General features: G+C 37.2%; 1 protein-coding gene across 13 annotated transcripts in view; it reads left to right on the top strand.

Annotated features, from left to right (window-relative positions):
* Nucleotides 1-26,599, top strand: part of SYNE1 (spectrin repeat containing nuclear envelope protein 1) — a 437,003-nt gene that overhangs the window by 154,388 nt on the left and 256,016 nt on the right. For all 13 annotated transcript variants that reach the window (XM_034669323.1, XM_034669329.1, XM_034669326.1 and 10 more), the window contains 15 exons: nt 1,281-1,415; nt 3,361-3,519; nt 3,720-3,928; nt 4,555-4,663; nt 6,268-6,432; nt 8,991-9,158; nt 10,859-11,029; nt 11,801-11,941; nt 16,422-16,582; nt 18,539-18,689; nt 21,784-22,011; nt 22,408-22,506; nt 24,074-24,261; nt 24,656-24,779; nt 26,003-26,169. In XM_034669323.1, coding sequence (XP_034525214.1) covers nt 1,281-1,415; nt 3,361-3,519; nt 3,720-3,928; nt 4,555-4,663; nt 6,268-6,432; nt 8,991-9,158; nt 10,859-11,029; nt 11,801-11,941; nt 16,422-16,582; nt 18,539-18,689; nt 21,784-22,011; nt 22,408-22,506; nt 24,074-24,261; nt 24,656-24,779; nt 26,003-26,169 — 2,375 coding nt within the window. The remainder of the gene's footprint in view (nt 1-1,280; nt 1,416-3,360; nt 3,520-3,719; nt 3,929-4,554; nt 4,664-6,267; nt 6,433-8,990; nt 9,159-10,858; nt 11,030-11,800; nt 11,942-16,421; nt 16,583-18,538; nt 18,690-21,783; nt 22,012-22,407; nt 22,507-24,073; nt 24,262-24,655; nt 24,780-26,002; nt 26,170-26,599) is intronic.

Here is a 26,599-nt window from a genome sequence, read left to right as displayed (position 1 = left end):
CCACCATATCGAAGTGTGAACACCATGTCACTTGAAGTTCAGTAGCTGATCGACAACAGGTCCTATTGTGAAGTCATCTTCCTGTTAATCATACTCATTTACATCATATTGGTGTTGAAAATGTTCGTAATCTCTTAAATGCTAGATGGAGATGATGGGCCCTCTGAGAACATGTGTTTTGAGTTATGTTTCCTGAAGTTTCAGTGGATATTGGTATAAACCACACTGTCAGACGACGACTGCCGTGTATTTGTGATGCAGCCGACTGAACTTAGGGTTGCTGTCTGTGACCACTCACCGTCTTCTTCAGCTGATACATCTGCTGCAGTGTGGCCCTTTCTATTTTGAACCACTGTTGTCTCAAAATATCTCTGCATATATACTCCTGAGTCTGTGTGAGACTTGGTCATGCATATAGGTGCACATGTGCTGTATGGGTCTGTTTGGTCTGCCATAAAAATGTACACAGACTGTGTGTCTTAAGCAACAGGCATCTGTTTTCTCACAGTTCTGGAGACTCTAGGTCTGAGATCAGAGTACTAGCTTGGTGGGGTTTGGTGAGGACTCTGTTCCTGGCTCGTGGATGGTCACCTTCTCACTGTGTTCTCATAAGGCAGAGATACATAGGGAGCAAGATCTTCGATGTCTGTTGTTATAGGGGCAATAATTCCGTCATGAGGGACCCACCCCTGTGACCTCATCTAACCTAATTACCCCAACAGCCTTATCTGCAAATTTCATCACATTGGGGGTTAGGGATTCAACATATAAATTTGGGCAAATAGTGGGGGGGCACAATTCTGTGCATAGCATGTGGGGTCATGTGTGTACTTGTCTCAATGTGGAAACAGCTCATAATGATCCAGCAGGGCCTGAAACACATTGCAATTAGGTTATGAGGAATTGTAAGGCTAAATGCTAGCTTCTGCTCTGCTTTTCTGATTTTACCAAAGAGGAATGAAAACTCTATTACTGTGGAATCAAGGTTTAAGCCCCTTGGCATTCCAGAATATTCTACCAAATTTGAAAACTGCAAAGATTTTTTTTTTCTAAAAAATGAAAAGCACTAGTTGAATTTCAGATGTGGTGGCTTCTGACTCATAACTATAGATAATTATAGTTCATTCCTGAAAAAAAGAGAGTAGTTGCCAGGAAGGTTTGAAGAGGGCAGCAGCTGGCTGAGGGGCTTGTGGAGAGGCGTGACTGCTTAACTGTATAGTGTCTGATGCTGCCTTTTATTCTGCCCGACACTCTTAACCACTTCTCCCTCTCCATGCCAGGAGTTTTTCAGTCAGCTGGATCAGAGAGTGCTCAATGCTTTCCTGAAAGCTTGCGACGAGCTCACCGACATTCTCCCCGAGCAGGAACAGCAGGGCCTGCAGGAAGCCGTTAGAAAGCTCCATAAACAGTGGAAGGTGAGTCAGGACATAATGAGAACACACACATAAGTAGGTGTCAAGCGTGATGGGAGAGAGCATGAGGGTGTCAAGGTTCAATTGTAAGAGAAATGTAGAAATTCATGGAAAATCACCACAGCTAGGTCTCCCATTTAAAAACAACTTGAATAAAACAATGATAAAATATGATACAATTTTGTTTTTCTTATTTCTTAGTAGCATCGATTTTAAAGTGTGCTCTTTTTCTTTTCCTGAGTATTTTTGGGGGTAGGAATGACAAGGGCATTTTACTTCCTTGGTAACATTTAGTAAACTCTTGTCATCTAAGTAAATTACATTAGATACATTTTGCTGTTTTCAAGGATTTTACTGTCTGGTTTAGAGTGTTATGATCTAAAAAATTATATAAATACAAATATTTATTGGTTAAGGACTCAGGGATGAACAAAGCACAGTCCATTTCTCCAAAGAGTTTAGAGTCCAGTAGGGGAGATAATTAGTTGCAGATAATGAAAGTATAATATATAGTAAGCCCCCAAAAGTATAGGTTATACTTACAAATGCTTTGGAAGACAGACGTGGGCCCACTTGGAGAGTGGAAAGGAGTGAATCAAGTAACTAGTTTTGAGCTAGGACTTTAAAGAAGAAGCAGAGATCTGGGGGAGGTGGGGGGGTAACAGCACCTGGAAGAGAGACAGCAGGGCAGCACCCAGGTGGGAGATGTAGGGATTCACGTGGCTTGTCTAACTTGAGTGCCCCATACTGGGCTTGTCATAACGAAGCTGACTCTAGAATCTGCATGCCAGGGGAGCAGCTACAGTGTAATGGAGACCCACCCAAGGCTGTCTTCCTCAAGCCAGGCTGGAGGAAGCCTGCTCTAGCAGCAGGTGAATGAGTGCTATCACAGGGTAATAGTGAGTGGCGAGCTTCATGTGTATTATATGAAGAAGTCATGGGGTGTGGAGGGTAGGAAGCTAAAACGCTCTCCATCAGCTTTTGTTATTCTCTCGATTTTTTTTTTTTCATCTCAATAACATAGGCCAAAAAATCAGCCCCAAGCACAGGAAAAACACAGTTAAGGACATATTTTGTTTACTTGCTAAATTTGAAAATTAAAAAAAGATTCTTAAAGAAACCCAAGCTTTTTAAGGTATCTTTAAAGCTTAACATATCCTAAATGTATTATGGAATAGAGATTCTAATGAAAAGCTGTGTTTATTTTACTTAAACACCCAAACATTAAACCCTCTAGTTTATAATCTGTTTTAGTGTTTTCATAGCCCCCAATCATTTTCTCATCAGTTATCTTAGTATTTTATTTTAAAAGTAACCTTTCAAATGCCATAGGATACAAGCTGGCTAAAATTAGTAAATTGTAGGACTAAAGGTAATGATGTAGCTTATGCTTATATCAAAAAAGAACATAAAACATTTCATGTTTACACACTGCTTGCTGGCTTGTTTTCTCAAGGAAAAAGGACAAGGCAGGTGGTCAAAGGCATGGGCTGTTTGATCCTGGCTTCTTTACTAATAGTTTTCTCTTTGCCCTTTGTGTAGTGAGTATGAATGTGTTCCTACCTCACGGGGTCGTTGACAAAATTAAAAGGGACATATGCAGGGGAGAGGGTGTGTAGAATCAGTGCATGTATAAATTTAGATTCAAATCTAGCTTTTCTACTTATGCCTGAGCCTCAGTGGTCTAATCTGTAAAATAAGAATATTAATACTGTGTAGAGCTATAGTAAAGAGTAAATAGAATAATTACTGTGAAAAATCTGACCCTGCAGTCTGAAAGAATTCATTGCAGTCCCAATATTTAAAAAAGTACAAAGCAGGTGCAGACAATAGTGATTAAATCACATTGGCCCCAAAGGGAATATTTTATGGTTTTTGCCACTCCAGTTGAAAATGTGTATAATCAGGAATGGTATCATATTTTTTTGAATCTTCCTATGGAATGTAGGATCTTCAAGGAGAAGCCCCATATCATTTGCTTCATCTGAAGATTGATGTGGAGAAGAATAGATTCTTAGCTTCTGTAGAAGAATGCAGAACTGAGCTGGATCGAGAGACCAAGCTGGTGCCCCAGGAAGGCAGTGAAAAGATCATTAAGGAGCACAGGGTACGTCTCACATGCCCCAAGTGCAGGCATGCAAAGTCACATCGTTACCTAAAAGATATATAGCTGATACTTGGGTTTGGGTCTGAAAACACTAAATAGCTTAATTACTGTATACTAGACTAAATGGGAATCTTCTATGAAAATATGAAAGTATTGTATGGATTCTCACAGGGATTATATAAACGTTTATTGCTCATTAGGTTTTCTTCAGTGACAAAGGTCCTCATCATCTTTGTGAGAAAAGGTTACAGCTTATTGAAGAGCTGTGTCTGAAACTCCCAGTCCGGGACCCAGTAAGGAACACACCTGAAACCTGTCACGCGACTCTCAAAGAGCTCAGAGCTGCCATTGATACGACCTACATGAAGCTCGTGGGAGACCCAGACAAGTGGAAGGACTACACGAGCAGGTAGTTGTGGAACTGCTTCCAGAGATGGACATGGTCTGTCCTAATACTTGCTAATTCAGAGATCACTGCATGACAAGAGGCGATGTGTGTTTCCTCTGTAAGCAATAAAGAAAATCAGATTGTGTGATCTTGCCCATGCTCTTAATATAAAAACGCTTAATTTAAAAAAAATGGGTTTCAGTCAGAAACAGGGTGAAGCACTTTATTTCCAAAGGACCCAGATGTTACCTCTTTGAAGCACATTGGGCAGTTCCTTTCTCCCCTATTTCCTCATATCCCCAGAGAGGAATTTCTACCTCTGGGTTTCTGTCTCAGTCTGGTGGAGAAGATGAGGCCAGACCTCAGGTGGTGCCTCCTACACTCCCAGGTGGTCAGGCCCTGGAAACATACCTTTTTCCTGAGCTGAGCTCCATCTGCTCTGCTTTTTCTTTCCTCCAAGTGACAGCTCAGAGGCAGCCACCCCTTCTCTGAGCTTCATGTTAAAGGAACAGTTTCCAGAAAATCTGTTAATTGACTTGCTAATCAGTTGATTGTTAAATTTCCATGAATAAATTCAAAATAGAAAATGTATTTTAACCACTGGGATATTGTCTCCCCTTAATAAGAGAATACTTTTGTTATTTCAGAATTTCTGAGTTCTCATCTTGGATATCTGCAAAGGAGACACAATTGAAAGGGTTTAAGAGTGACCCCTTCGATACTACTAACCACGGAGAGGTTAAACGTGCTGTGGAGGTTAGTTCTGGGCCATACTTTTCATTAATAAAAAAATTAATGGTAGACAACCTGATGAACTGATGTATTCTTTTTCTTTCTGTAAAAAAATTAAATTACTGAAAAACTGTCTTAAGAATAAGTCTCCTTGTGTTACTGGGGAGAAGAATAGGGGATTTTCCCTGTTGAATCATTGTTAGCTTGGAAATTTAGTCATGCTTAGTGGTACCTCTCATACATCTTTAGCTAATGGAAAATCCTGAGAGGAAAACTGCACACATGGGCATACAACACAGCAGAGATTTAAGAATTGTCATGGAAAACAAGAACACTGTAGCTTTTTATACATTTTCAGCCATTCAAAAGCCAGATCACAGAATTGGGCAAGGTCTCTAAGTCTCATTTCTATGTCACGTTCGGTCTGGATTGATCAGCTCTGTGAGCTTGGGTACAGCCTGATAAACCTCGCCAGGTGACAGAACCTCAAGCCTGAACCCAGTTCACATTCTGTGAATGACACACAGCAACTCTTTCCTTCTTAGCGTGACTCTGCTCTTTTTTGTAGACACGCCGTTGCAAAAATTCTTGTCTTTCAGCATTTTGTACTCTTGCAAGTCACATAGTTGCTGTTATTAAGAATGTATTTCCTTTCTATTCCTAGCCTCTTGAGTTTCATGTTTTTCTCTTAAATATATAATCCCATTAAAGAGATGGGATGCTCAATGACATCATGCTATACCTATAGAAAGATATTTATATTTGCCATTGGTTGCTGTTATATTACAAACCAAAAAACCAAAAACCAAAAACCACCCACATTTTGAATTGAAGAGATCACTTGGTTCTGGAACCAGTCATTTTCTGTGGGTGTGAATTCACCCTCTAAGATCCTCTGCAGCAGCCTGCATGGTTTCCTCATGCTTCCCAGCACGTGTGCAGGAGGAAGAGGTTGCCCCAGTCAGCATTCCCACAGTTCCCAGACCTTACAAGGGCTGAGGCCCCAGAATCTTTCTGGCATTGTCCTGGTCAGTATGCCCTCCCTTCCTACATTAGAGTTGTGCTCCTGCTTGCACATCTACTATGTGGGTTATTGACTTCCCAAAGCTAACAAAAAAGAGGCATAAAATATAAGTTAATAAAGTTAAGATCAGTTTTTAGGGCATCCATAATAATATTCAACAACTAAAATCTTCAAACAAAAAGAAATCCACTCACCAAAAAAAAGGACTCTTTCAACCTTTTTTTTCTAAAAATACCATGTTCCTTCCAGATAAAAGAAGATAATATATGTTATAGTTCCCAATTTTGGTATCCCATTTTCTTCTACAGTACTTTTAGAGGCGTCTTTATTTGTGATCAAGGGAATACCTGTAAATATCTAACCATCTAATTATGAACTAACCATCTAGTTAGCTTTTTGATATAGAGAGTATTGATTTTACATTCAGGTATTGGCACTGGAGAAATATTTTTTTCTAGCACTTGTGGACTTTTTTTAAAGGTGTGAACAAAAGGTAAAATAAGCAGGCACTCTACTGATGATTGAATGGCTCTCCTACATCCACCGTATGAACTTTCTTAGTCTGAGTCCTTTCTTAATTCACAATGTATTCTCTTCATTCCAGGAGATCAGAAATGGTGTTACCACAAAGGGTGAGACTCTCAACTGGCTGAAATCCAGACTTAAAATTTTAATTGAAGTTTCTTCTGAGAATGAAGCCCAAAAGCAAGGAGATGAGCTGGCAAAATTATCTAGTTCTTTCAAGGCTCTTGTGGCTTTGTTGTCAGAGGTATACTATTTACTCATACTCTAAATAGATAGTTTTGGGTGAGGAGTCTGGTGGGTTCTGTTTCTTTTGGTTGTGATTTAAGAAGCAATTATATAAAGAAAGTGTATTTCAAATACAATAGTTAAGATACTTACTCATATGAAGATTGGTGGGGAAGATATTTGAATTATGGTCCATGCCATTATTGGATGTGTTGGTTCAGAGTAACAACCTATATTTAAAGTACAAAGCTTACCAGATCCACACTTTTTACTCTTACTAAAAGCATTGTTTCATGGTCAGTTGAAGGTATATTATGAGGTTAAGAACGTAGGCTTGGGAGTCAAATAAACCCAGAGTTAAAGTTTAACTCTGATAGCCCACTTCCTGTGTAATCTTGGGCTTGTCACTTAACATCTCTGGGCCTTGACTTTCTTACTTATAAAACAAAGCTAGAAAAACTTACCCCTAAAATGCAATAATATATGTAAAGCACTTAGAATATAGTGCCTGAGAGTGAATGCTCAATAACCAGTAGTTGGTAATAATAAAATATTCAATGTTAGCAGACCAGTAAAATCTGTTTTATGCAAGACTTAAACTTCTTGATATATATTTCAGTGTTTATATTCCTCTATGGATTAAAATACACAAACCTATTTACTTCATTTCTAGTAGGGCCCCTCTACCCTCGGCGAGAACATTTTTTACCAACCAGGTTGTCATGCCTGTCTAATGAATTTGTGCATGGGACGATAATGTAAGAATGGAAAGTTGAATAGATAGCCATCATTATTTCTTGAAGTCATTTATGAACTTGCATGGAAAAATGATCATCTAAGTGACTTAAGCTTCCATGATTCTGAAGATTTAGAATCTTCTAGAGATGTCCCTAATCTAACAGTTTGGTTAATTAACCTTTTATATTTTGAATGCATGTAGATCCACTTAAGACTCTAGCAGAATTTACATAAGCCAAAAATACTCTGAACTGCTTGTGATTTTAGTTTTATGTGTGAATTTTGATATTATGTGTCCATTTTCTTAAGAATTTTTGACAAATTGAAAATAGTAATAGGATTAATCAAATTTTGGAACAGGAGTTATTCCAACCTTTTGATATCCATCTTTCATAGCAATAGTCCAGGTAGTATAGCCACTACCATACTTTAAGTAGAATTCTGACATCATTCTCCTGTACTCTTTCTTTGATCAAGAAGGTAAGACGAAAAGTAAGGATTATAGTTTTAAAAAGTAAATATACGTGCAGGTGATCTTTGATCCAAGACTTAACAAATAGGTTTAGTCACATTGATAGATGAGTTTATATTTTGTTCCTCCCCCGCCCACACACACATAAAACACTTTGTCAGCCTTTAAAATTAGAAATTATTAGTCTCCCTAACACTTGACCAAAACCATTTATTTACTTTATCTTCCAAGTACTCTCATGACACTGTCCATAGGACTTGTAGCAAAAATCTGCCCCTAACAAATACAGACAGGAAGTCTTTGCACACCTATCTACCTTAAACTTCATAGTTTATATTCATACCCTTCTATGCTACTCAATCATTAGTAAAACCAAAGAAAGAGGAAGGGAAAACATTCATTTTGTTCATGTAAGGATTTATATTAAAAGATGGATTTGACACATTCAGTCCATCCTTTGATTATAATCCATTTAATATTTAAATTAATGTTGAACACAAAGTGTTTGCAGTTGTCCACTATAAGAAAATGAGGCTGTGGATAGACTGGCAGTATGTAATGATGAGTCAATGAAAGCTGTGATTTACTGAGATCTGGAGTTTGTGATTTTCATTCGGTGGTCTTCTTACTGTTTGGAGAATAGCACACTCACGCCCCTGGGACAAGCTCAGAGAAGAGGGTCAAAGAAAAGGATGGGATAAGAATGGAGAATCTGAAAGGCTTCTGTGGAACACAAATGACGTGCTATGTGAAAATGATGATCGTAGTGAAGATGGAGAGCGATAGACTTTGAAAACAAAAGATGGTGGTCACCCTGCACTAGAGGAGGCAGAAATGAGACAGAAAAGGAAGCTGAAAATTCAGGGAAAAGAATTCACCAAAGAACCACAAAATTAGCAATTATATTATGTTTTATGTAAAAATATTGGAAGTACATTTTCAACAAATACTCTTTATTCTTTTCATTTGTTCCCCTCTACAATTTTTTTCCTTACTTTAAATAGGGTGGACTTAGCTTTCTTATAACGCATTTTTATAATTTTATAATTTATGATTGGATTTTAGTCATGGGACTGTCATTACAGGGATCCAGGAAATAAAACATAAAATGTAACCACTTTCACTATCACTATCCTGCCCTGACTGCCAGGTTGAGTGGGCAAAGAGGGCCGTATCCGATGAGGCTTCAATTCCCATAAATGGCTATGCAGTTTAATAATAACTAAATAAACCTCAAAAACATAAGAAAAAATAAAAGAGATCTGTGTATATATTTCAAGTTACGGAGATGGACTTTGCACATATTCTTAGAATATTCAAGATTACATGAGCATCATATGAGTTATAATTTTTTCATGAAAATCTAGGTTGAAAAGATGTTAAGCAACTTTGGGGACTGTGTCCAGTACAAAGAAATAGTGAAAAGTTCCCTTGAAGACTTAATTTCTGGCTCTAAAGAAGTCCAGGAGCAGGCTGAGAAGATTCTGGACGCCGAAAATCTGTTTGAAGCACAGCAGTTACTTCTTCATCACCAGGTAGGATGCCCTTTATCCAGGGCACTTATGCAAAGTTTGTTAGTCACTGACAGAACCAGGGAGGTGAAGAGACCTGTATGTCTGAGAGTAAGGACAAAGGTAAAGGTAAGGGGTGGGGGTGAGGGGGTCAGGAAAATGGGGGTCCAGGTGAATGGTTAAAAAAATTTTGGCACCTCTGTTCTCTGTTAAATATTAACGATTTCAGAAGAGCCTGTAAGATAAATTCTCAGCCTGAGTGATTTGATGACATCAAAAAGTTCAAGGAATATTATGGAGAAAAATTTGATTTAGCTATGAAATCCTTCATAAAACTTGCTCAGTTATCCTTTTCATAACAGAGAAGGAAAATGTAGAGATAAAAATACTCCATATTTGAGATCACTGTTCCTTGTCATTCTGTTATAATTCTGCTCTTCAATTTACAACTTAGAATACCTCTCAGTTTGGAAAATTATAACTTACATGAAGTGCCAGACCTTTCAGGATAGTATGCTTTTATGAAGGATTAGAACTGGAAGTGAAGAAATTCTGGTACATGTATTGATAATAAACAATTTTAACCAACTTACTTGCCGAACTCAATATAAGTAGAAGTATGATTCAAATAAAATATGTTAATGACAAAATCCTAGTTAACATAATGTATAGCAAAATGCTAGCTAATTTTATATATAATAATATATGAACACGGAGGTGGCATTAAAAGTATATGTAAAACAGCAGCCTCTAGGCTTTACAGATTTATTTAATAATTATAAAAAGACGGTGAGTACAAAAAAAATAATGCTTGGTATTACATTGTTCTCAATCATTGTAAAAGTTGTGTTTGGATTTAAAGAGAAATATGTAATTATAGATATTTACATTAACATTTTAAAACTCTTCACAGTTCTTGGACCAGGTGCTTGGTTATATGCCTGTGTTTACTTTGTGAAAATTCATATGGTATACACCTGAGATTTGTCTACCATTGTTTGTACATTATACCTCAATAAAATATCTATTTTAAAACAACTTTCCCCATATATCTTAGCAGGTTTATCATTCTGAATATACCCAGGAATTAAATCTCTTAATATCAGCATTTTTACAGCATAAATGATAAAAAAAAATTAGAGTTAGGACTTCATGTTTTTAGGCAAAAACAATTCTTTAGGGAGAATCATGTTAGATGAATAGTTTTGTCAAATTCCTTCTGGAGTATTGCACAAAATGCTAAATGTCTAATTTGCACATAGTTAAAACACCAATATCAAATTAATTATGTTGTTTATCATTAAAAACATAAAATATTGATAAATAAGGCCCATTTTGACCAACTTAGAGTCCCCATTGCCATTTTAACTGTTCACATTACCTTTTTCTTAAAGATTTTATTTATTTATTTATTTGAAAGAGAGAAAAAGAGCATGAGCAGGGGTGGGGAAAAAGGGAGAAGGACAAGCAGAATCCCCACTGCCCACTGAGCAGGGAGCCTGGCGGGGGGCTTGATCCCAAGACTCTGAGATCATGACCTGAGCTGAAGGCGAATGCTTAACTGACTGAGCCACCCAAGTGCCCCTATTCAGATTAAGTGTTAAAAGACAGTTTGGGCCCACAGTGCAGTGAGGTTGTGTCTTTCGGTACCTCTTTTAGACTGTTGGTGTTTATGTCCTGCTTAGCCACTTCGAGAGTAACATTTACACCCATCTGTTGTCCAGCAAAAGACAAAGAGGATTTCTGCAAAGAAGAGAGACGTACAGCAGCAGATAGCGCAGGCTCAGCAGGGAGAAGGTGGGCTGTCCGGCCAAGGCCGGGAGGAGCTTCGGAAGCTGGAGAGCACCCTGGACAACATGGAGCACAGCAGGGAGAAGCAGGAACGCCGCATTCAGGTGGGAGACCAGAAATCTAGAACCCTGTTAACCTCCAGGTCACATCTCTTTACATCTCATAATGGGAGCCAACGTTGGTTCCCGCCTCTGATGCTCCAGCATTGTGTGAAGTATTGATATGAGTTATCTCTTTTAATCATCACAACAGCCTCAGGAGATAGGTACTATAATGAGCACATTTTGCCAGTGTGGAAGCTTAAACAGAAACAGCTGGAGGACTTTACCCAAAGTCACAGAGCAGTGATCAATGATAAAGCCAGAATTTTAATCCACACTTGTCTGAATCCAGGAATTAACACTGGATCATTGCACTTTTCTGGGCAGTCCAGCAGCCACACATTCATGCTTTATCATGATCTTGACACTTTTAAAAAGTTTTTGAATTCTTGCCACCTGCTCGCTACCCACTCCCCTTCTTTCTGTTTCTCCCTTTTATTTTTTCTGTTTTTGAAAAAGACTGGGAAGCTCTTTTTTTCCTTTATCCCTTGTGCACATTTCAAGTAATATCCTTAGATTCTTAGGGCTTTACAGCTGATAGAAAACTCAGCGTGCTAGTCTACACACCCTCCTTATTGTAGATGAATTTAAACATGGAATGAAATTCTTACAGGAGACTAATTAGGATCATCTTTGTTCAGCATAACTGCGTGAAATTTGAACAGAGTTAACTGGAGGTTGACACCCTAACAAATGAATGGAAATGTGAACAATATTTTGTGACACATGTTGATAATTCATAACATGATATGTTTATTTTTTTTTCAAATTTAGGTCACATTAAGAAAGTGGGAGCGATTTGAAACAAACAAAGAGACAGTGGTCAGATACCTTTTTCAAACAGGTTCCAGCCATGAGCGCTTCTTGAGTTTCAGCAGTTTGGAAAGTTTATCTTCAGAACTGGAACAGACAAAGGTATATCAGTATGACCGTACGATTTCTTGGTACTCATGATTCAGAAGAAAAACTGTTCCCATCCCTTATGACCATTAATTATTATAATCATTAATTTAATCAGTACGTCTTGTTTATTGATCACCCACTCTTCAACACACTGGTCAAGTTGCCCTGGGGAATGAAATAAATAAGACTTAAACATCAAGAACTAAGAGAAATTTTTATTAAAGTGGGAAATGCTTAGTTCCCTCATAGATGAATGCATTTTAAAAAAAACATCTTTCTGAACGCAGTATTATTTTCAACTGAACCTTGAAGGGCAGGTGAGACATAGAAAAGCAGAGTGTGGGACAACACATGAGCATTCCTATAATGGCAAATAGCATGAAGTATGAGAGTATATGGAGATTCTGTTATAAGGCAGAAAAGTGGAGGTACAGTTGTGAAGGAAAGTTGGGCCATATCACAAACACTGGAAGGTCTAAGCAACATAGAACCCTAAAAGTTTTTAAGAAAAAGGGTTACATGACCGGAGCTATACTTTAGGTAGATGCATTTTTTAAAAAGATATTTATTGATTGATTGATTTGAGAGAGAGGGAGCACAAGCATATGCAAGCAGAGGGAGGGGCAGAGGAAGAGGGAGAGAGAATCATCTAGCAGACTCCCTGCTGAGCATAGAGCCCCATGCAGGGCTCTATCCCAAGACCATGAGATCATGATCTGAGTCAAAATCAACAGTCACCGCTCAACCGACTGAGCCGCCCAGGGGCCCCTAGGGAGATACATTTTTAAAGGTGAAAGACTGGTGTCATGGGATCCAATTAGAAAGTTATTGCATGTGGGTGTTAATATAGGCATGAATTAGGGTAATGGGGATGGCAGTGGGGACAGATGCAAGAGATAGAGAGTAAAGGAAAGGAAGATGTTACCCAAGGTTCTGAGCCTGACAGGCACAATGGGAGTGAGACAGGAACGTGAAGGAGTGGCTGTCAGTTGAGGAAGATGACGGACTCAGTAAGGGACAGATTGAGGTCGAGGCTCAGTAGTGTGTGCTTCATGAGCCCAAGCCCATAAGCCCAAACACCTTAGACAATCAGAGCAGACCAATACATTGTCTGAAGCATTTAGAGAGTTGTACAATTTCTTTTGGTTCCTTTTGCACATATTTTGGGTTTATAGAAATGACTGAGTAGTATAGAAATGTGTTAGCCAATGAATCAGAAAGAAGACTCATATCCTTTTGTTAGTAGCCTTCAGCAAGTAAACTGCTGTGCTGCTTTTTTCTTACCCGTAAAAGGCTTCTCTGTCTCACATACTGACAATTTTGTATTATCTCTCCTAGTATTAACTCACTGAGAAGTTTGAAGTCTTATAAAGCTACAGAATTTTTCAATTCTGTATGATTTTCATCAGTCATTTAAATAGAACATCATTTTTAACTTTAATTTTACTTTATATATTAAAAATATATCAGGTGTCTTTTATAAATACAAACAGATTTATTGGATTAATTATCGTGGGTGTTCCACCCAAGTTCTATGCAGAGTTTCTGATACCTTGTGGTTCTGATCCCTTTGAATAGGTTTATCAGCTGTAGATAAAGCAAATGTGACCTTTTTAGTCTTACTATCAAAATTTTCTTTAGCTAATAATCTTGCATACTTTGGGATTGATTTACTAATGTGAGCTAACATTTATTTTATTTATTTATTTATTTAATATATATACATATATAAATATGTATATATGTGTATATATATATATATGCTGGTATAATCACTTGATGTTTATCATCTTCTTTAATCTCCAAAACAATCCTAAGAAATAGCTGTCATTATATATCCTATTGTATAAAGGAAGCAATATACAGTACAAAGGTTTTTTTTAATGATTTTATCCAAGATCTCAGAGTTACTAACTGGTGAGGTTGGCATTCAAACCTAAGAGGCCAGAGCTCAGAGCACACACCTTTAGCCACTAGATTTTTCACTGAAAAACCGAGCTACTTTACTGTTTCTGTATGTTGTTGCACAAGCACATGTAATCTAAAATAATTGTTCTCTACTTCTTTGCTCACTTGGCATTGTTCTTACAGCCTTCACTCCATCTGTAGCCCTTGCGTGGTTGTGCTAAAGAACTTGAGTGCTTTCTGTCTGCCAGTGTGTGGTGGGAAGTCCATAGCAGTATCCTGTTTATTCTTTACAGCAAGACTTGACTGATGAGGAAATGAAAATTCAGAATTATGTGACTCAAGGTCACACAGCTAGTGAAGGACAGAGCCTGGTTTCAACTCTAGACCTATCTGATGCCAGAGTCCATCCTTTCCTGCTGCATCCTACCATCATTCATGTCATCTTTTTAGGACTTAGAGATAAAGCCTTATAAAATTATTCTATTTTGGCTCAATTTGTTTTTTTTTAAGATTTTATTTATTTGACAGAGATAGAGACAGCCAGCGAGAGAGGGAACACAAGCAGGGGGAATGGGAGAGGAAGAAGCAGGCTCACAGCGGAGGAGCCTGATGTGGGGCTATCCCATAATGCCGGGATCACGCCCTGAGCCGAAGGCAGACGCTTAACCGCTGTGCCACCCAGGCGCCCCTCAATTTGGTTTTTATCAACATCGTCCTATCCTTTGAATTCCTCTGCATTGCACTTTCCCCATACCTAGCTCTTACAGAAGGCTCTTAGAGTGAACGTATGTATGCATTTTCAGATATAACTCCACTTTCTCCATGGTTTTCCTGGGCTCTGGGAAACACTAGGGGGAAAAATACTGTTTACACTTCTGATTCTGTTCGTGGGGTTCTGAGAGATTATGCTGTGATTCAGTCTTCACAAATGAATCCACCATGACTGTAAGTTCATGTACAGCAACAGTGGATGCTTATAACCACAGAATTAATGTGACATCGGCAAATAACGATTCTTTTTTTTTTTTAAGATTTTATTTATTTATTCGACAGATATAGAGACAGCCAGCGAGAGAGGGAACACAAGCAGGGGGAGTGGGAGAGGAAGAAGCAGGCTCATAGCAGAGGAGCCTGATGTGGGGCTCGATCCCAGAACGCTGGGATCACGCCCTGAGCCGAAGGCAGACACTTAACTGCTGTGCCACCCAGGCTCCCCGGCAAATAACGATTCTTAAGATATTATGAATCTATCATGAAAAGGAAGCTGTACTTACCCGTTTTTATTCTGCCAAATTGCTGGGTACTTCTCTCAAGTAATGTTGATATTTCTAGGAGGAATTTAAGTTTTTCAAATGTGAAGATACAACAGTATTATGTAGTAACTATCTTACATGGCATTATGTAATAATTCTGGGAGATATTCTGTGGGAAGAGGTGGCCGTCAGAAGTCTTACCTTTGAAAATATTTACTGCAATTTCTTCTTTATCTATTTTGGAGAGCAGAGTTTCTGATCAAAATTTAAACCTCCCATGGCTGTCTCTTGTATGAGAAGAAATGAGACACTAAGCTAATTTTTTTCACACAAGATTATCTCTGGAGTTAGCTTTTTAAATTCAGCTTTCAGGACATTTGTCTGACAAAATTCAGGTAACAGCTAAAATGTACTAATGCTTCACCCGTATTAAATTCATTTTTGAATCGAAGTAGTTCACTATTAATGAAAATCAGTATGAGAATTTTATAAACCATTTTGTCCTCAATTTTATGTGAGGGACATAAAAAAAGCAATAATAGGTACCTGCTAGAGTGCCAGGCACTTAAAAATGAAATTGCTAATGAGATGCTAACAGTAACCTTACAAGAAAAGCATTACTATCTGCATTTTATATGAAAGCCTGTAAAATAATCCACAAAAGTCAAACAACTAGTAATTAGCAAATCTAGAGTTTTAGTTCAGGTTCGACTGCTTAAGAGCTTATCTTCTTTTCATCATGTAGTATAGGTATATAGTGAATAAGATTTAACAACATTAAGATCAGATTATCTCTCCTTTTAGGGAACTAGTTAACAATATGTTTCTTTATAGTTAAATATCAGTGATACACTGTATTGACTAAAATATTCTTCAATTAAATAAAAAATATTTATATTAATTGGCCTAGAAATCTCTTATCTCTATGATTGAAAATAATCAATCACTATCAATCGTTGCCTGAATGGGGCCTGTAATAAACTAACGTATTTGTTGATAAGTTAGTCGTTATAATGCAGCTCAGAATTCTAAGCAATAAACCCAAACCAGGAAACAATGGAAAAAGATTTTTGTGAGAATTTTTGGATAACTATAAAGGTAGATATCTGACTGTGTATATGAAATGAAAGTAATCTAGTCAAGCGTTTATTCTGGTCATGATGAAAACAAGTCTGTCTTATTCCTAAGACTATTCTATACTAAGATTCATGTATGTGTCCATCTATCTAGCCATCCTTCTATTCTAGTACAGACTCTGCAAGTGTATACAGTTTAGTTGAGGGCAGAATTTAATAGAAGATGCCTTCCTAACAATTATAATCTTTTTCTAGGAGTTTTCTAAACGAACAGAAGGTATTGCAGTCCAGGCTGAAAATCTTGTGAAGGAAGCTTCCGAGATACCACTTGGGCCCAAGAATAAGCAGCTGCTTCAGCAGCAGGCCAAGTCAATCAAAGAGCAAGTCAAAAAATTAGAAGACACACTTGAAGAAGAGTACGTGCTTGACAAGTCCTAAACTTTCTTCTCTGAGATAAAGTTTCGTACAGTCTTTCCTGTATATTGTATTCAAAGCATTCCTTTAAAATCTCAAAGTGTCTGTGTATTTCAGCATGTTTTGAGGAAGCAACTCACAGTTCAAAAGAAAGTATCACCAAGACAGAAACCATCGTCTATATAACAGAGCAGAAAAATATAAGGGATGTGGTTTTTGCATTGTAAACTGACTTTGTTCATGAGAAAGCCATATCTATTCAATTCTGTGGCCTTCATACAATCTCAAAAAAGAACCAATATTTAAAATAATTTTTTCTGCTGTCACCAGTTAGAGGGAAGAAGAGATATTTTGGTTGTGTAGATGCTGGGCCTAAATATGTGTGGTGTAGACCAAGCGTCTCCATCTCCAAGAAGCTCACAGAGCTCGTTCACAGTGCCTCAATATTCGAATTGTCACTGATTGATATACTGCTTCCAAAAATTAACTTCAAAAATTTATTTTGCTTTTCAATATTTAATATTTGTTTATCTAAAAAGAAAGAAAAAGTAGTTCGGCCTGTAGTATGCTATTACGTGCAAAATAAACACAAAAAAAACTTGGAGGGGATAAATATATGAAGATATGGCCAGCATTCCTCAACATAGTATGGCTGCACATTTTTATGAAAGGTTCTTTACTGGCAAATCACCAACACATATTATTCTTAAGATACAGGACATAATTTCTAAGGTGGATTTTAAAATGTAAAATTTGTTTTTAATACTAGTAACACCTTGAAATTAACGTTGTACATTTGCCTAAATTTTAAAATTTTTTAAATAACGTAAAGGAAATTATGACTTAAAATTTTGAGAACTTTATATTAAATATTATCCATCAAGTTACAGAAATAAACTCAGAATTTATTAGAAAAGAAGCTACTTTTATTAGAAATATCCATTTGAATCTATTTCATTTGAAAACTTGCAATATGACTTAGCTTGCTTCACCTGTACTGATGAGAGCATTAGGCACACCCAGGGTATACATTTGAGACTGCAATATTATTTAATTTAACATTCAGTGATGCCATTGCATTCTTATTGATGTCTTCAAGTGCCTTTTGGTAAACAGGGAAATTCTTTCATTTTTTTTTTAACCCAAGGGCGTATCAGTTCGATATACTGTTAGTTTCTTAGTCTTTTTCTAACTAAAAGCCATAATCACATGATTATATACACATAGCTAATATAAACTGGACATCTATAGTTGAAATTTTGTTCACTAGATTTATAACAAATAAAGCCCAAAATTTCTAAAAGCAGTTAGGGTGCGGTGCTCATGTACAAGAATGTATGAGTCTTTTGGAATCAAGACTGGACCAACTCAGAGAACAGCTGAAATAGTTATAGATTATAAATCGCAGGCTTAGCTCTAATGATAGAAACAGTTCCTGTAAGGCAGCATGGGATTCATATTACAAGCTCTCTCTTGACTCATAGAGGTGCATTCTATAAAGATCTTTGAGTATAGAGCATCCCTGCAGTATCTCTGCTCTAAGAGCAAAAGGACCTTGTCCATAAAAACAGGACTGCTCAAGGACTCTGTGCACGTAATCTATGTGGGCAGCGTATTAAAAGTCCTGGCAACTACTGGTCACGTGCAGAGTTTACCTAGATTATACCTGGATTCAAACCCCCTTTGGACCCAGCTATATTTTGCTTGAAGCACAGTTCCATTCGTAACATAGTGTAGATACTACCTCGTTAAATGCTCATTCTCAGAGGAGAGAGATAGGAAGACTTGAGGCCTGACTACTCAGATCAAATGTGCATTTTTTTCCTGTTCCAGTACTTTCAATTTTGACATGGTCACAAATGCCTTTGCTTTCTTTTCATCTGGTGATTTAAAGAAAATTGTATTGTTGTTTTCTATTAAAATATTGCATTTTATTTACTTAATTTGGTTAATTTTAGTATTAAAACCATGGAAATGGTGAAAAACAAGTGGGATCATTTTGGCAATAATTTTGAGATCCTGTCCATCTGGATAACTGAGAAAGAAAAAGAACTCAATGCCTTGGAAACTTCATCATCTGCCATGGACATGCAAATCCACCAGATTAAGGTGATCTGCTCACACGTTACGTTTATGATCCATGTCTAGCTTTTAAGAACTCCCTTCTTACATTTCATCAAATGCTAGTTGGCCCCACGACAAAACTTTCATTGCTATGAGACTCTATTAAAATTCAATTCACACAAAATGCTGAGCTGAGAGGTCTTGATTGATACCGGGCAACATTTTATAGTTGGAATTATGTATTAATATTTTCTGACTTATGCATTCAAAGTCAGTATTGTGTGCAATATCATTAAAATGTTTTTATGGTTACATTATTCTTTTCCTTGATTTTGAATTAACCCCATTGGAGTGTTCTGTTGATTCATCTATACAACATGAAATATATTCATCACCTACAATTGTACTTTTTAAGTGTTACTCAAATGTCTGGTTCAAGTATTGGTGGCATTTACCCTCACAAACCACAGGGAGGAGCAATTACTTTCTTTAGGTGAAGCCAACAGATTCCACTGCTCTAATGCCTTTATTTAGGATGATGCCCTTTGGGCACAGACTGAAATGCTCTGATACTTTAGCTCTCCCAACTCGAAAATGACCACGTGTATAGACTGTCAGTGTTCACTTCGTTCAAATAGTTTAAGAAAAACTGGGCTGAAAAAAATGAATTATCTTTCTTTTATACAGTTTTTATGCAACACACTTTCAAAATGCAACCACTTTTTCTGTCTAATCTCTCTTTTTTTGGAATGGGAAAACTCTCTGCCATTTCATTCAATTAAAAATAGTAAAATAAATACCAAGATATCACATTATGGCTCAGAGCAAGTCATTACCGTGTGCACAGTGGAAGGTGCAATGTTGCTTAGCTATGATTACATTGCTGTGCAAATTATCCTGGTTTATCACACATCTTTTGCAATTAAGGATACACGGAATCTGGTATGTGGAGTCTGCTTACGTCTTGCGTGGTATACTAGGGAAAACAGATGTTAACCCACTAAGGAATATTCATGAAATATGTTTAATCTCTGAAACTCTTTCTAAAAGTTGTCATTTGATCATGTCACTACAGCCTAAGTAAGCAAAGAATAGCACATTTAAATAGCCTTATCAAAAATTTTCTTTCAAAAGTTTTTGGCATACAATTTTTAATGTGTTTATTCTTGCTATAATTCATTTTATTATTTAAACCTTAATTCCAGGACTTCTGAAATATATCAGTGATCAACTGCCATCGCCTCTTTACTCTTTGGGAAACAAAATGATTACACATTTTATTTTTAAATATATAAACATTCAATTGTAGATTTCCATGCCATTAGACTAGAAGTACATTTTAATATTCCAAATGGTATTTTGAAAACATCTAAAATGTATTAAATGAATATGAATAGTAGGAAAAAAGTATTTGCTAGAAATAAGCAAAGTGTGACATACACTAGTACTGTGAAATTTAGGCTAATAGGTTCATGTTCTGTTTCCACACAGAAGACCACATTATAGGAAGCATTAGAAATAAGGTAACACTTATCATAGAGTTTCACTATAAAACAATCTTAGGATTAAAATTAATGAAGCACTTGCCTTGTCATAAAGACATTTTTCTATAAGGCCATTTTTATTCTTCATTACATGCTATTCCAAATTGATTTTCTTATTCTTAATAACTTACAAATGATAAGAACATACCCTGGATTCATCTTCCATCTTCCCCTTTTGGATTAAAATCCAACAATATGATTACATAGTTTACATTAATGAATTTGTTGGTAACATGTATTAATTACTCTAAAAACTAAGAAATTTTGTCTTATTTTAGATTGCTTCACTGAGGTATTGCAAGCATCTAGAACAATTTTGGCACATAGGAGACACCAAGCATATATTTGTTGAATTTATGAATAATTTTTATTAAAAAAATCACTTTGAAAAACAAAAAAGAAAGGTTGTATTCGTGTTCAAATAACAAATATCTATTAGATATACCACTGTAGTCATGCATATGAAAAATAAAAATAAATAAGCGATGAGCACCTGGCACTAACCTTACTTCTAATTGTCTCATCTAGACAGAAGTTATCTGACTATGTTGTCTCATGTAGGCAAAAGTCACACATTTTTTTTCTAGGGTAACAGTATCCTCCATTTAAATTATTCGAAACTGAGACTTGTCTGAATTTTTGGCTCTATTTGATTGGAAGATTTGGCTCTTTTTCTCAGAGAAATCATTTTCATTCTCTTATGCATAAATAAGCCTCTGTGTTTATGACAGACATGCCTCGTCCGCCCCACACACATCCTTGGTGTCTTCCAGTACTTTCCATGCGTTGGCTAATATATAAAGTGTCATCCTGCTCCAAATGGGAACGATAGTATGGAGGTTCTTCACTGTGAGTCCACAGCTAATGAGTAAAGCAGTGGTTCAGAGAGGCAGCAGAGACAGCAGCAGCATTGCCTGGGGAGCTGTTAGAAATGCAAAGTCTTGGCCTCCCCTTAGACCTGCTGAGCCTGAGTCCCTGAGGGTGGGGGCTAGGTGTCCCAATGTATTCCAAATTTGGAAACCACTGGCATAAAGGCAATACATTTGCAAAGACTGGTTTTAGGTAAGAGTGGAATCAGAAAAGCTTTTAGTTCGGTAAATATGAAGTACTCGGCTACATTTGAGAAAAATTAAATGAATGTCAACATTAGCATTTCTAGGAGTTACTGGAACACACTGCTTCTCAGATCTGCTGCAAAAGGCTTGACTCTTTGAATAAGCAGGGAATTCTCTTTACCTTTAGAGATACTTCTTGTTTGGTAAAACGTGAAATACAAAGATGAAAAATAGGAAATACAGGAACATGTCCCTGCTTGCTTCTCTGTGACAGGGGTAGCTCTTTCTCTTTATTCTCTATGCAGCGAGCACAACCACCATCACCTTGTATTTTTCAGACATTATCTGCTTATCTCTCCTCCCCAAATAAGGTCAGGAAACATACCCTGTTTGTTCATAGCTGTTCTCTAATGGTCCAAGTGTGTTGAAATGTCAGCTAAGAAGACATCTCCTGATTTTATCTCTGTGCAGATAATCTATTATTTCAGGAAGACAAGCTTGCTCAGTCTACATTGTCATTTTTCTTGTTTTAAATATTAGGTCACAATTCAGGAAATAGAAAGCAAGATCAGCAGCATTACAGAATTAGAAGAAGAAGCTCAGTCTTTTGCTCAGTTTGTCACCACTGGAGAATCTGCACGAATCAAAGCCAAGCTGACACAAATAAGAAGGTACTGGGAAGAGCTCCGAGAGCACGCACAGTGTTTGGAAGGAACAATCCTGGCACATTTATCTCAGCAGCAAAAGTTTGAAGAGAATCTTAGAAAGGTAAGAATGGGTCCGTGCATGCAAAAGTTATCATTTCCTATTGCATTTATAATGAAATGCAATAAGTAATCCAGAAAGAGTGGACTAAGGGAAGACACGATTTGCGAACCATTTGCCAAGCTGTCAATGATGACTAAGGTTTTAATTATTCATGTGATACCTTTTTTGAAGGAATATAAAAATGTCATTATATGTTGTGTTCAGATAGGCATTAAAGCTTATCTATTCCTTTCATATAACGGGACACACTGATTTTAGATTTTTTAAAATATATATATTTTAATCATTTTATTGAAAGTTATCCGAGAAGATAGGCATGCTGCTTCCTTGGTAACTTTTTCCTGCCTTGATGTACATTTTTCCCACCATTATCTTTATATTTCACTAATGTTTTAGATCCAGAAGTCTGTGTCTGAATTTGAAGATAAACTTGCTGATCCAATTAAAATATGTTCTTCAGCCACAGAAACATACAAAGTTCTCCAAGAACATATGGTAAGAGGAATTTGATAATTCCTGCTTGAAAACACAGTAAATGTTTTTATGACAGTTAAAATTGAAAGGATTTTTATGTTACTTGAGAAATGATATAGATCAAACATGTTCACATAACACAAGAAATACGAGTAGGCAAATAAGTCATTATTAAAAATGCATATTAAAGGAATATTCATTTACAGCATTTCTTTCTCATACTTAGGACATGTGACTTTTTCTGATTTTAACTTTAATAAATTCTTTTACTTCTTGCGGGCATTATAAAAAATTCAGTGTACCTAAAAACATACATGTGCATAGGAGATTTTAGATTTTAACCCACAACAGTCAGATGTACAAAGAATATGTCCTCACTAACCTTTTACCAATGACTAGCTTTTTTGGTCTGCTGCCTGAACTGGATGACTACGGTGGGATGTTCGCAGAGCAACAGATGCCTTTGGTGTGATTTACAGAAAGAAGCAAAGAGGGAGAATCAGGCACAGGGAAAAACTAAAAAGAAATATGTTACTAAAAAAGAATATATCTGTTACCCCCATATATGTGCACGTGTGCCGAAGGAGGGAGCTGCAGTGGTAGAAAGCAAAGAGTTGACAAAGGCACATCTAGGAAGGGGAGTGGAATTTATATCATTCGAATAATCACAACAAGAATGTGGGCGCCTGGGCGGCTCAGTTGGCTAAGTGTCTGTCTTTGGCTCAGGTCATGATCCCAGGGTCCTGGGATGAGCCTCCATCAGGCTCCTTGCTCAGGGGGGAGTCAGCTTCTCCCTCCCTCTGCCTCTCTGCCCTTCTTGTGCTCTGTCTCTCTCTCTCTGTCTCAAATAAATAAAATCTTTTAAAAAATTCATTTTTGTGCTATTTAGGTTATTTTTTTAATGTACCTACCCAAAACATGAGGAAAAGTAGGAAAACTGAATTTCATGGAATTATTTTAATAGTTTAGTAAGTTAATAATTGAGTACCAGAGAGGATACTGTTCTATTTTTTCTAGTATTTACATTTCTTAAAGCAAATTATGTTTCTCTGTCTTGATTGATCTCTAAAATGAGCATACAGAAAGAACATAACTCTTAAGATTCTTATGACGATTAAATGAGTTACTATATAAAATGCACATAACATAGTACCTGCCACATTCTGAGGCACCATTAGTATTATTTTTATCACTGATTCCTGATAGCAGCTATGTCAGCCGTAACGCTCCCTGTGTATTTTTTATAGAGATTAAGGCATGTTACGTATAGCTCTTGTAAATTAAGTAGAGTTTTTTTAAAAATACATATTTAGCATTAAAGGAATAATAATTTTCACAAATTATCTGAATCATGAAGGAAAAGTTGAAATTATTCAGATATACAGCAATAAATTCTTATTTGGGGAGAAGCCTTTCTTTTCTCATTTTTGATTTCTGCAGTCATGAAGTAACTCTCCTCACTTTGACTATGTCTCTCTGAAGACCATGGACTGAGGGCAAATTTTTAATGATAATGGGTCTCAAGGAAAACCATAGGCCTCATTTCTTGATGCTGTGCTTTTTTTGCACACCTTTTGCCTCTCGTTAGGATCTCTGCCAGGCCCTGGAGGCACTGAGCAGTGCGGTGGCCACCACCTCAGCCAGCGCCCAGAAGGTCGCTGACAGAGGCTGCTCGGTTCAGGAGGCGGCAGCCCTGCAGCAGAGGTACGAGGAGACGTGGACTCGGGCCAAGGAGAGGCAGACGGCGCTGGAGAACCTGCTGGCCCACTGGCAGAGGTGAGCAGCCTTCCTTCCCGAGTTGGGAGCACGGCTTTCAACCGCCACTCTTAAATAGGAAATTCTGGACCAGCTGTTGGGAAATAATCATCCCAGATGTAAAACACATCAACTCATGTGTCTAATATGGGAAGATCTTGTTGGTCTTTGTCAGAGATGAGGATCCCTAAAGTGGAAAGGATGTATGTGCATCTTTCCTAATACACAGTTATAAACACAGGTACAAATACACATATGCATGTGAAGGGAATGGTTTTCTTACCTTCCATCTAGGAATAAGATAACCAACATTGTATTGTTCGTAATGGTTAGTGTTGGACCTCCAACTTTGGAAGTGTTTCATTTTTGGCGTGATAATTTTGATAAATTTGCCTCTCATCTCTGCTTTCTTTAGACTAGAGAAAGAATTGTCAACTTTTTTAACCTGGTTAGAGCGGTGTGAAGCAATAGCCAGTTCCCCAGAAATGGATATATCTGCAGACAGAGTCAAAGTGGAGAGTGAACTTCAGTCAATACAGGCAAGTTCAAGTTTCAATTTCCTCCTTCTTTGACTTTGAGGATTTCCCACACCCTTGATTCTCAATGACTTTCTAGTTTATTGTAAACTGACATTCCACATTAATCTCCCAAAAAGTTGCTCCTCGGAAACAGTGACTTCTTCCTGCCCTGAGGATAGAGAGCAATCCTCAGTCCACATTGAGGAAAAAAAGTTCTTACCATTTTATAAATACTCTGTGAGGTGTTCTAAGAGATGAAGTCACAACTCCTTTTCTGAAAAATGACACAAATATCTGGTCATATAAAACTATTCCTGTACATGTCTACACAGAGAGTAAATGCTATACAGGTGAGGGGACCAGGAGGAGGTTGAGGCCTCTGCGACATCCACATCCAGGCACAGTGTCCGCCCGGCTGCCTCCCATTATGTTCTGAACATTCCTTGTACGTCCCCATATTCTGGCTTTGTGTGTTTTGTCCTGCTTGGCTTAAGTCCCAGTGCTGCCTTGTGATCCTTCCTGCCATCCATAGGCTGTGTAACCCTTCCTCGGAAACCTTCAGCAGCTTTGCTTGTATCACACGTGTGGCCTCATTAAGGAAGGGGACAAAGCATCCTGACATGCATCTACTATGCACCATGCTACCCTATCATCCCATTTAATACCATATCATGTTGTTAGCTGTCTATATGTGTTTATCTTTATCTCTTATTAGATAGGAACCACAACTTCTATGCACTACTCACAGCACCTTACAGTTCATTGCCTGATTAAAAATAAGTCATTCTGTTGCATGAAAACAAAATGAAGAGCCCTTAAGTTCCCCAGTTTGGCCTAATATAGTCTCTAAATGAAGAAGGAGACCACGTTTCTGGTACCCAGAATTGCATCCCTATTATTTTTAGATATGCATTGTTTCTCTTTAGCAATGGCTTTTCTTTGATTCTCTTTACCTACACAGTTTCTTCATCTTGAAAGAAATTCTACAGCTTCTAAAGTTGCCTCACTTAACAGAACTCAGATTCTGGAAAACTAATTCAGTTTTCAGTAGTATTTTAAATGTTTCCTTAAAAGTTAAGGAGATCCATTCTAAATCAAGTAATAAAAACTCTCTTTAAGCCTGGTCCCAATGACCTCTTTGTTGCAAGAATGCAAAGCCTTTGGACAGCAACCACCTGTGTCACATGGTCCCTCCTAGTCAATCATGCTGGGATGAGATCTAGAGTGTACTCTGTTTTTCTTAGGCCCTGCAAAACGAAGTTGTATCCCAGGCTTCAATCTACAGCAACCTTTTGCAACTGAAGGAATCACTATTCTCGGTGGCCTCCAAAGATGATGTGAAAATGATGAAAGCACATTTGGAGCAGTTGGATGAGAGATGGAGAGATTTGCCACAGATAATTAGCAAAAGGTTAGGTCTTTAAAAAAAGGTGTTTTTTTTTTATATATTGTTCAGTTTTTTTAAATGGTGAGAATATAAATTACGAAAGAGTTTTGTTTGCTTTTTACTTAAGATATTCAGATAAGTATAGAAGGGAAAGAAATCACTTTGTCATTTAAAAAATAAAAAGTGCTTCAGCAAAGGAAACAACCAACGAAACTAAAAGACAACCTACTGAATGGGAGAAGATATTTGCAAATGACATATTCAATAAAGAGTTAGTATTCAATAAAAAAAGGGGGGGTTAGTGTTCAAAATATATAAAGAACTTATACAACCCATCACCCAAAAAACAAATAATCCAATTTAAAAGTGGGCAGATGACGTGAACAGACATTTCTCCAAAGAACACAAACGGAGAGCCAACAGACACATGAAAAGATGGTCAACATCACTCATC

Source organism: Ailuropoda melanoleuca, chromosome 10 (assembly GCF_002007445.2).
Source record: "Ailuropoda melanoleuca isolate Jingjing chromosome 10, ASM200744v2, whole genome shotgun sequence".
Taxonomy (NCBI): domain Eukaryota; kingdom Metazoa; phylum Chordata; class Mammalia; order Carnivora; family Ursidae; genus Ailuropoda; species Ailuropoda melanoleuca.
The sequence above is the reverse complement of the archived record's forward strand: the minus strand, read 5'-3'. Positions and strand labels throughout refer to the sequence as shown.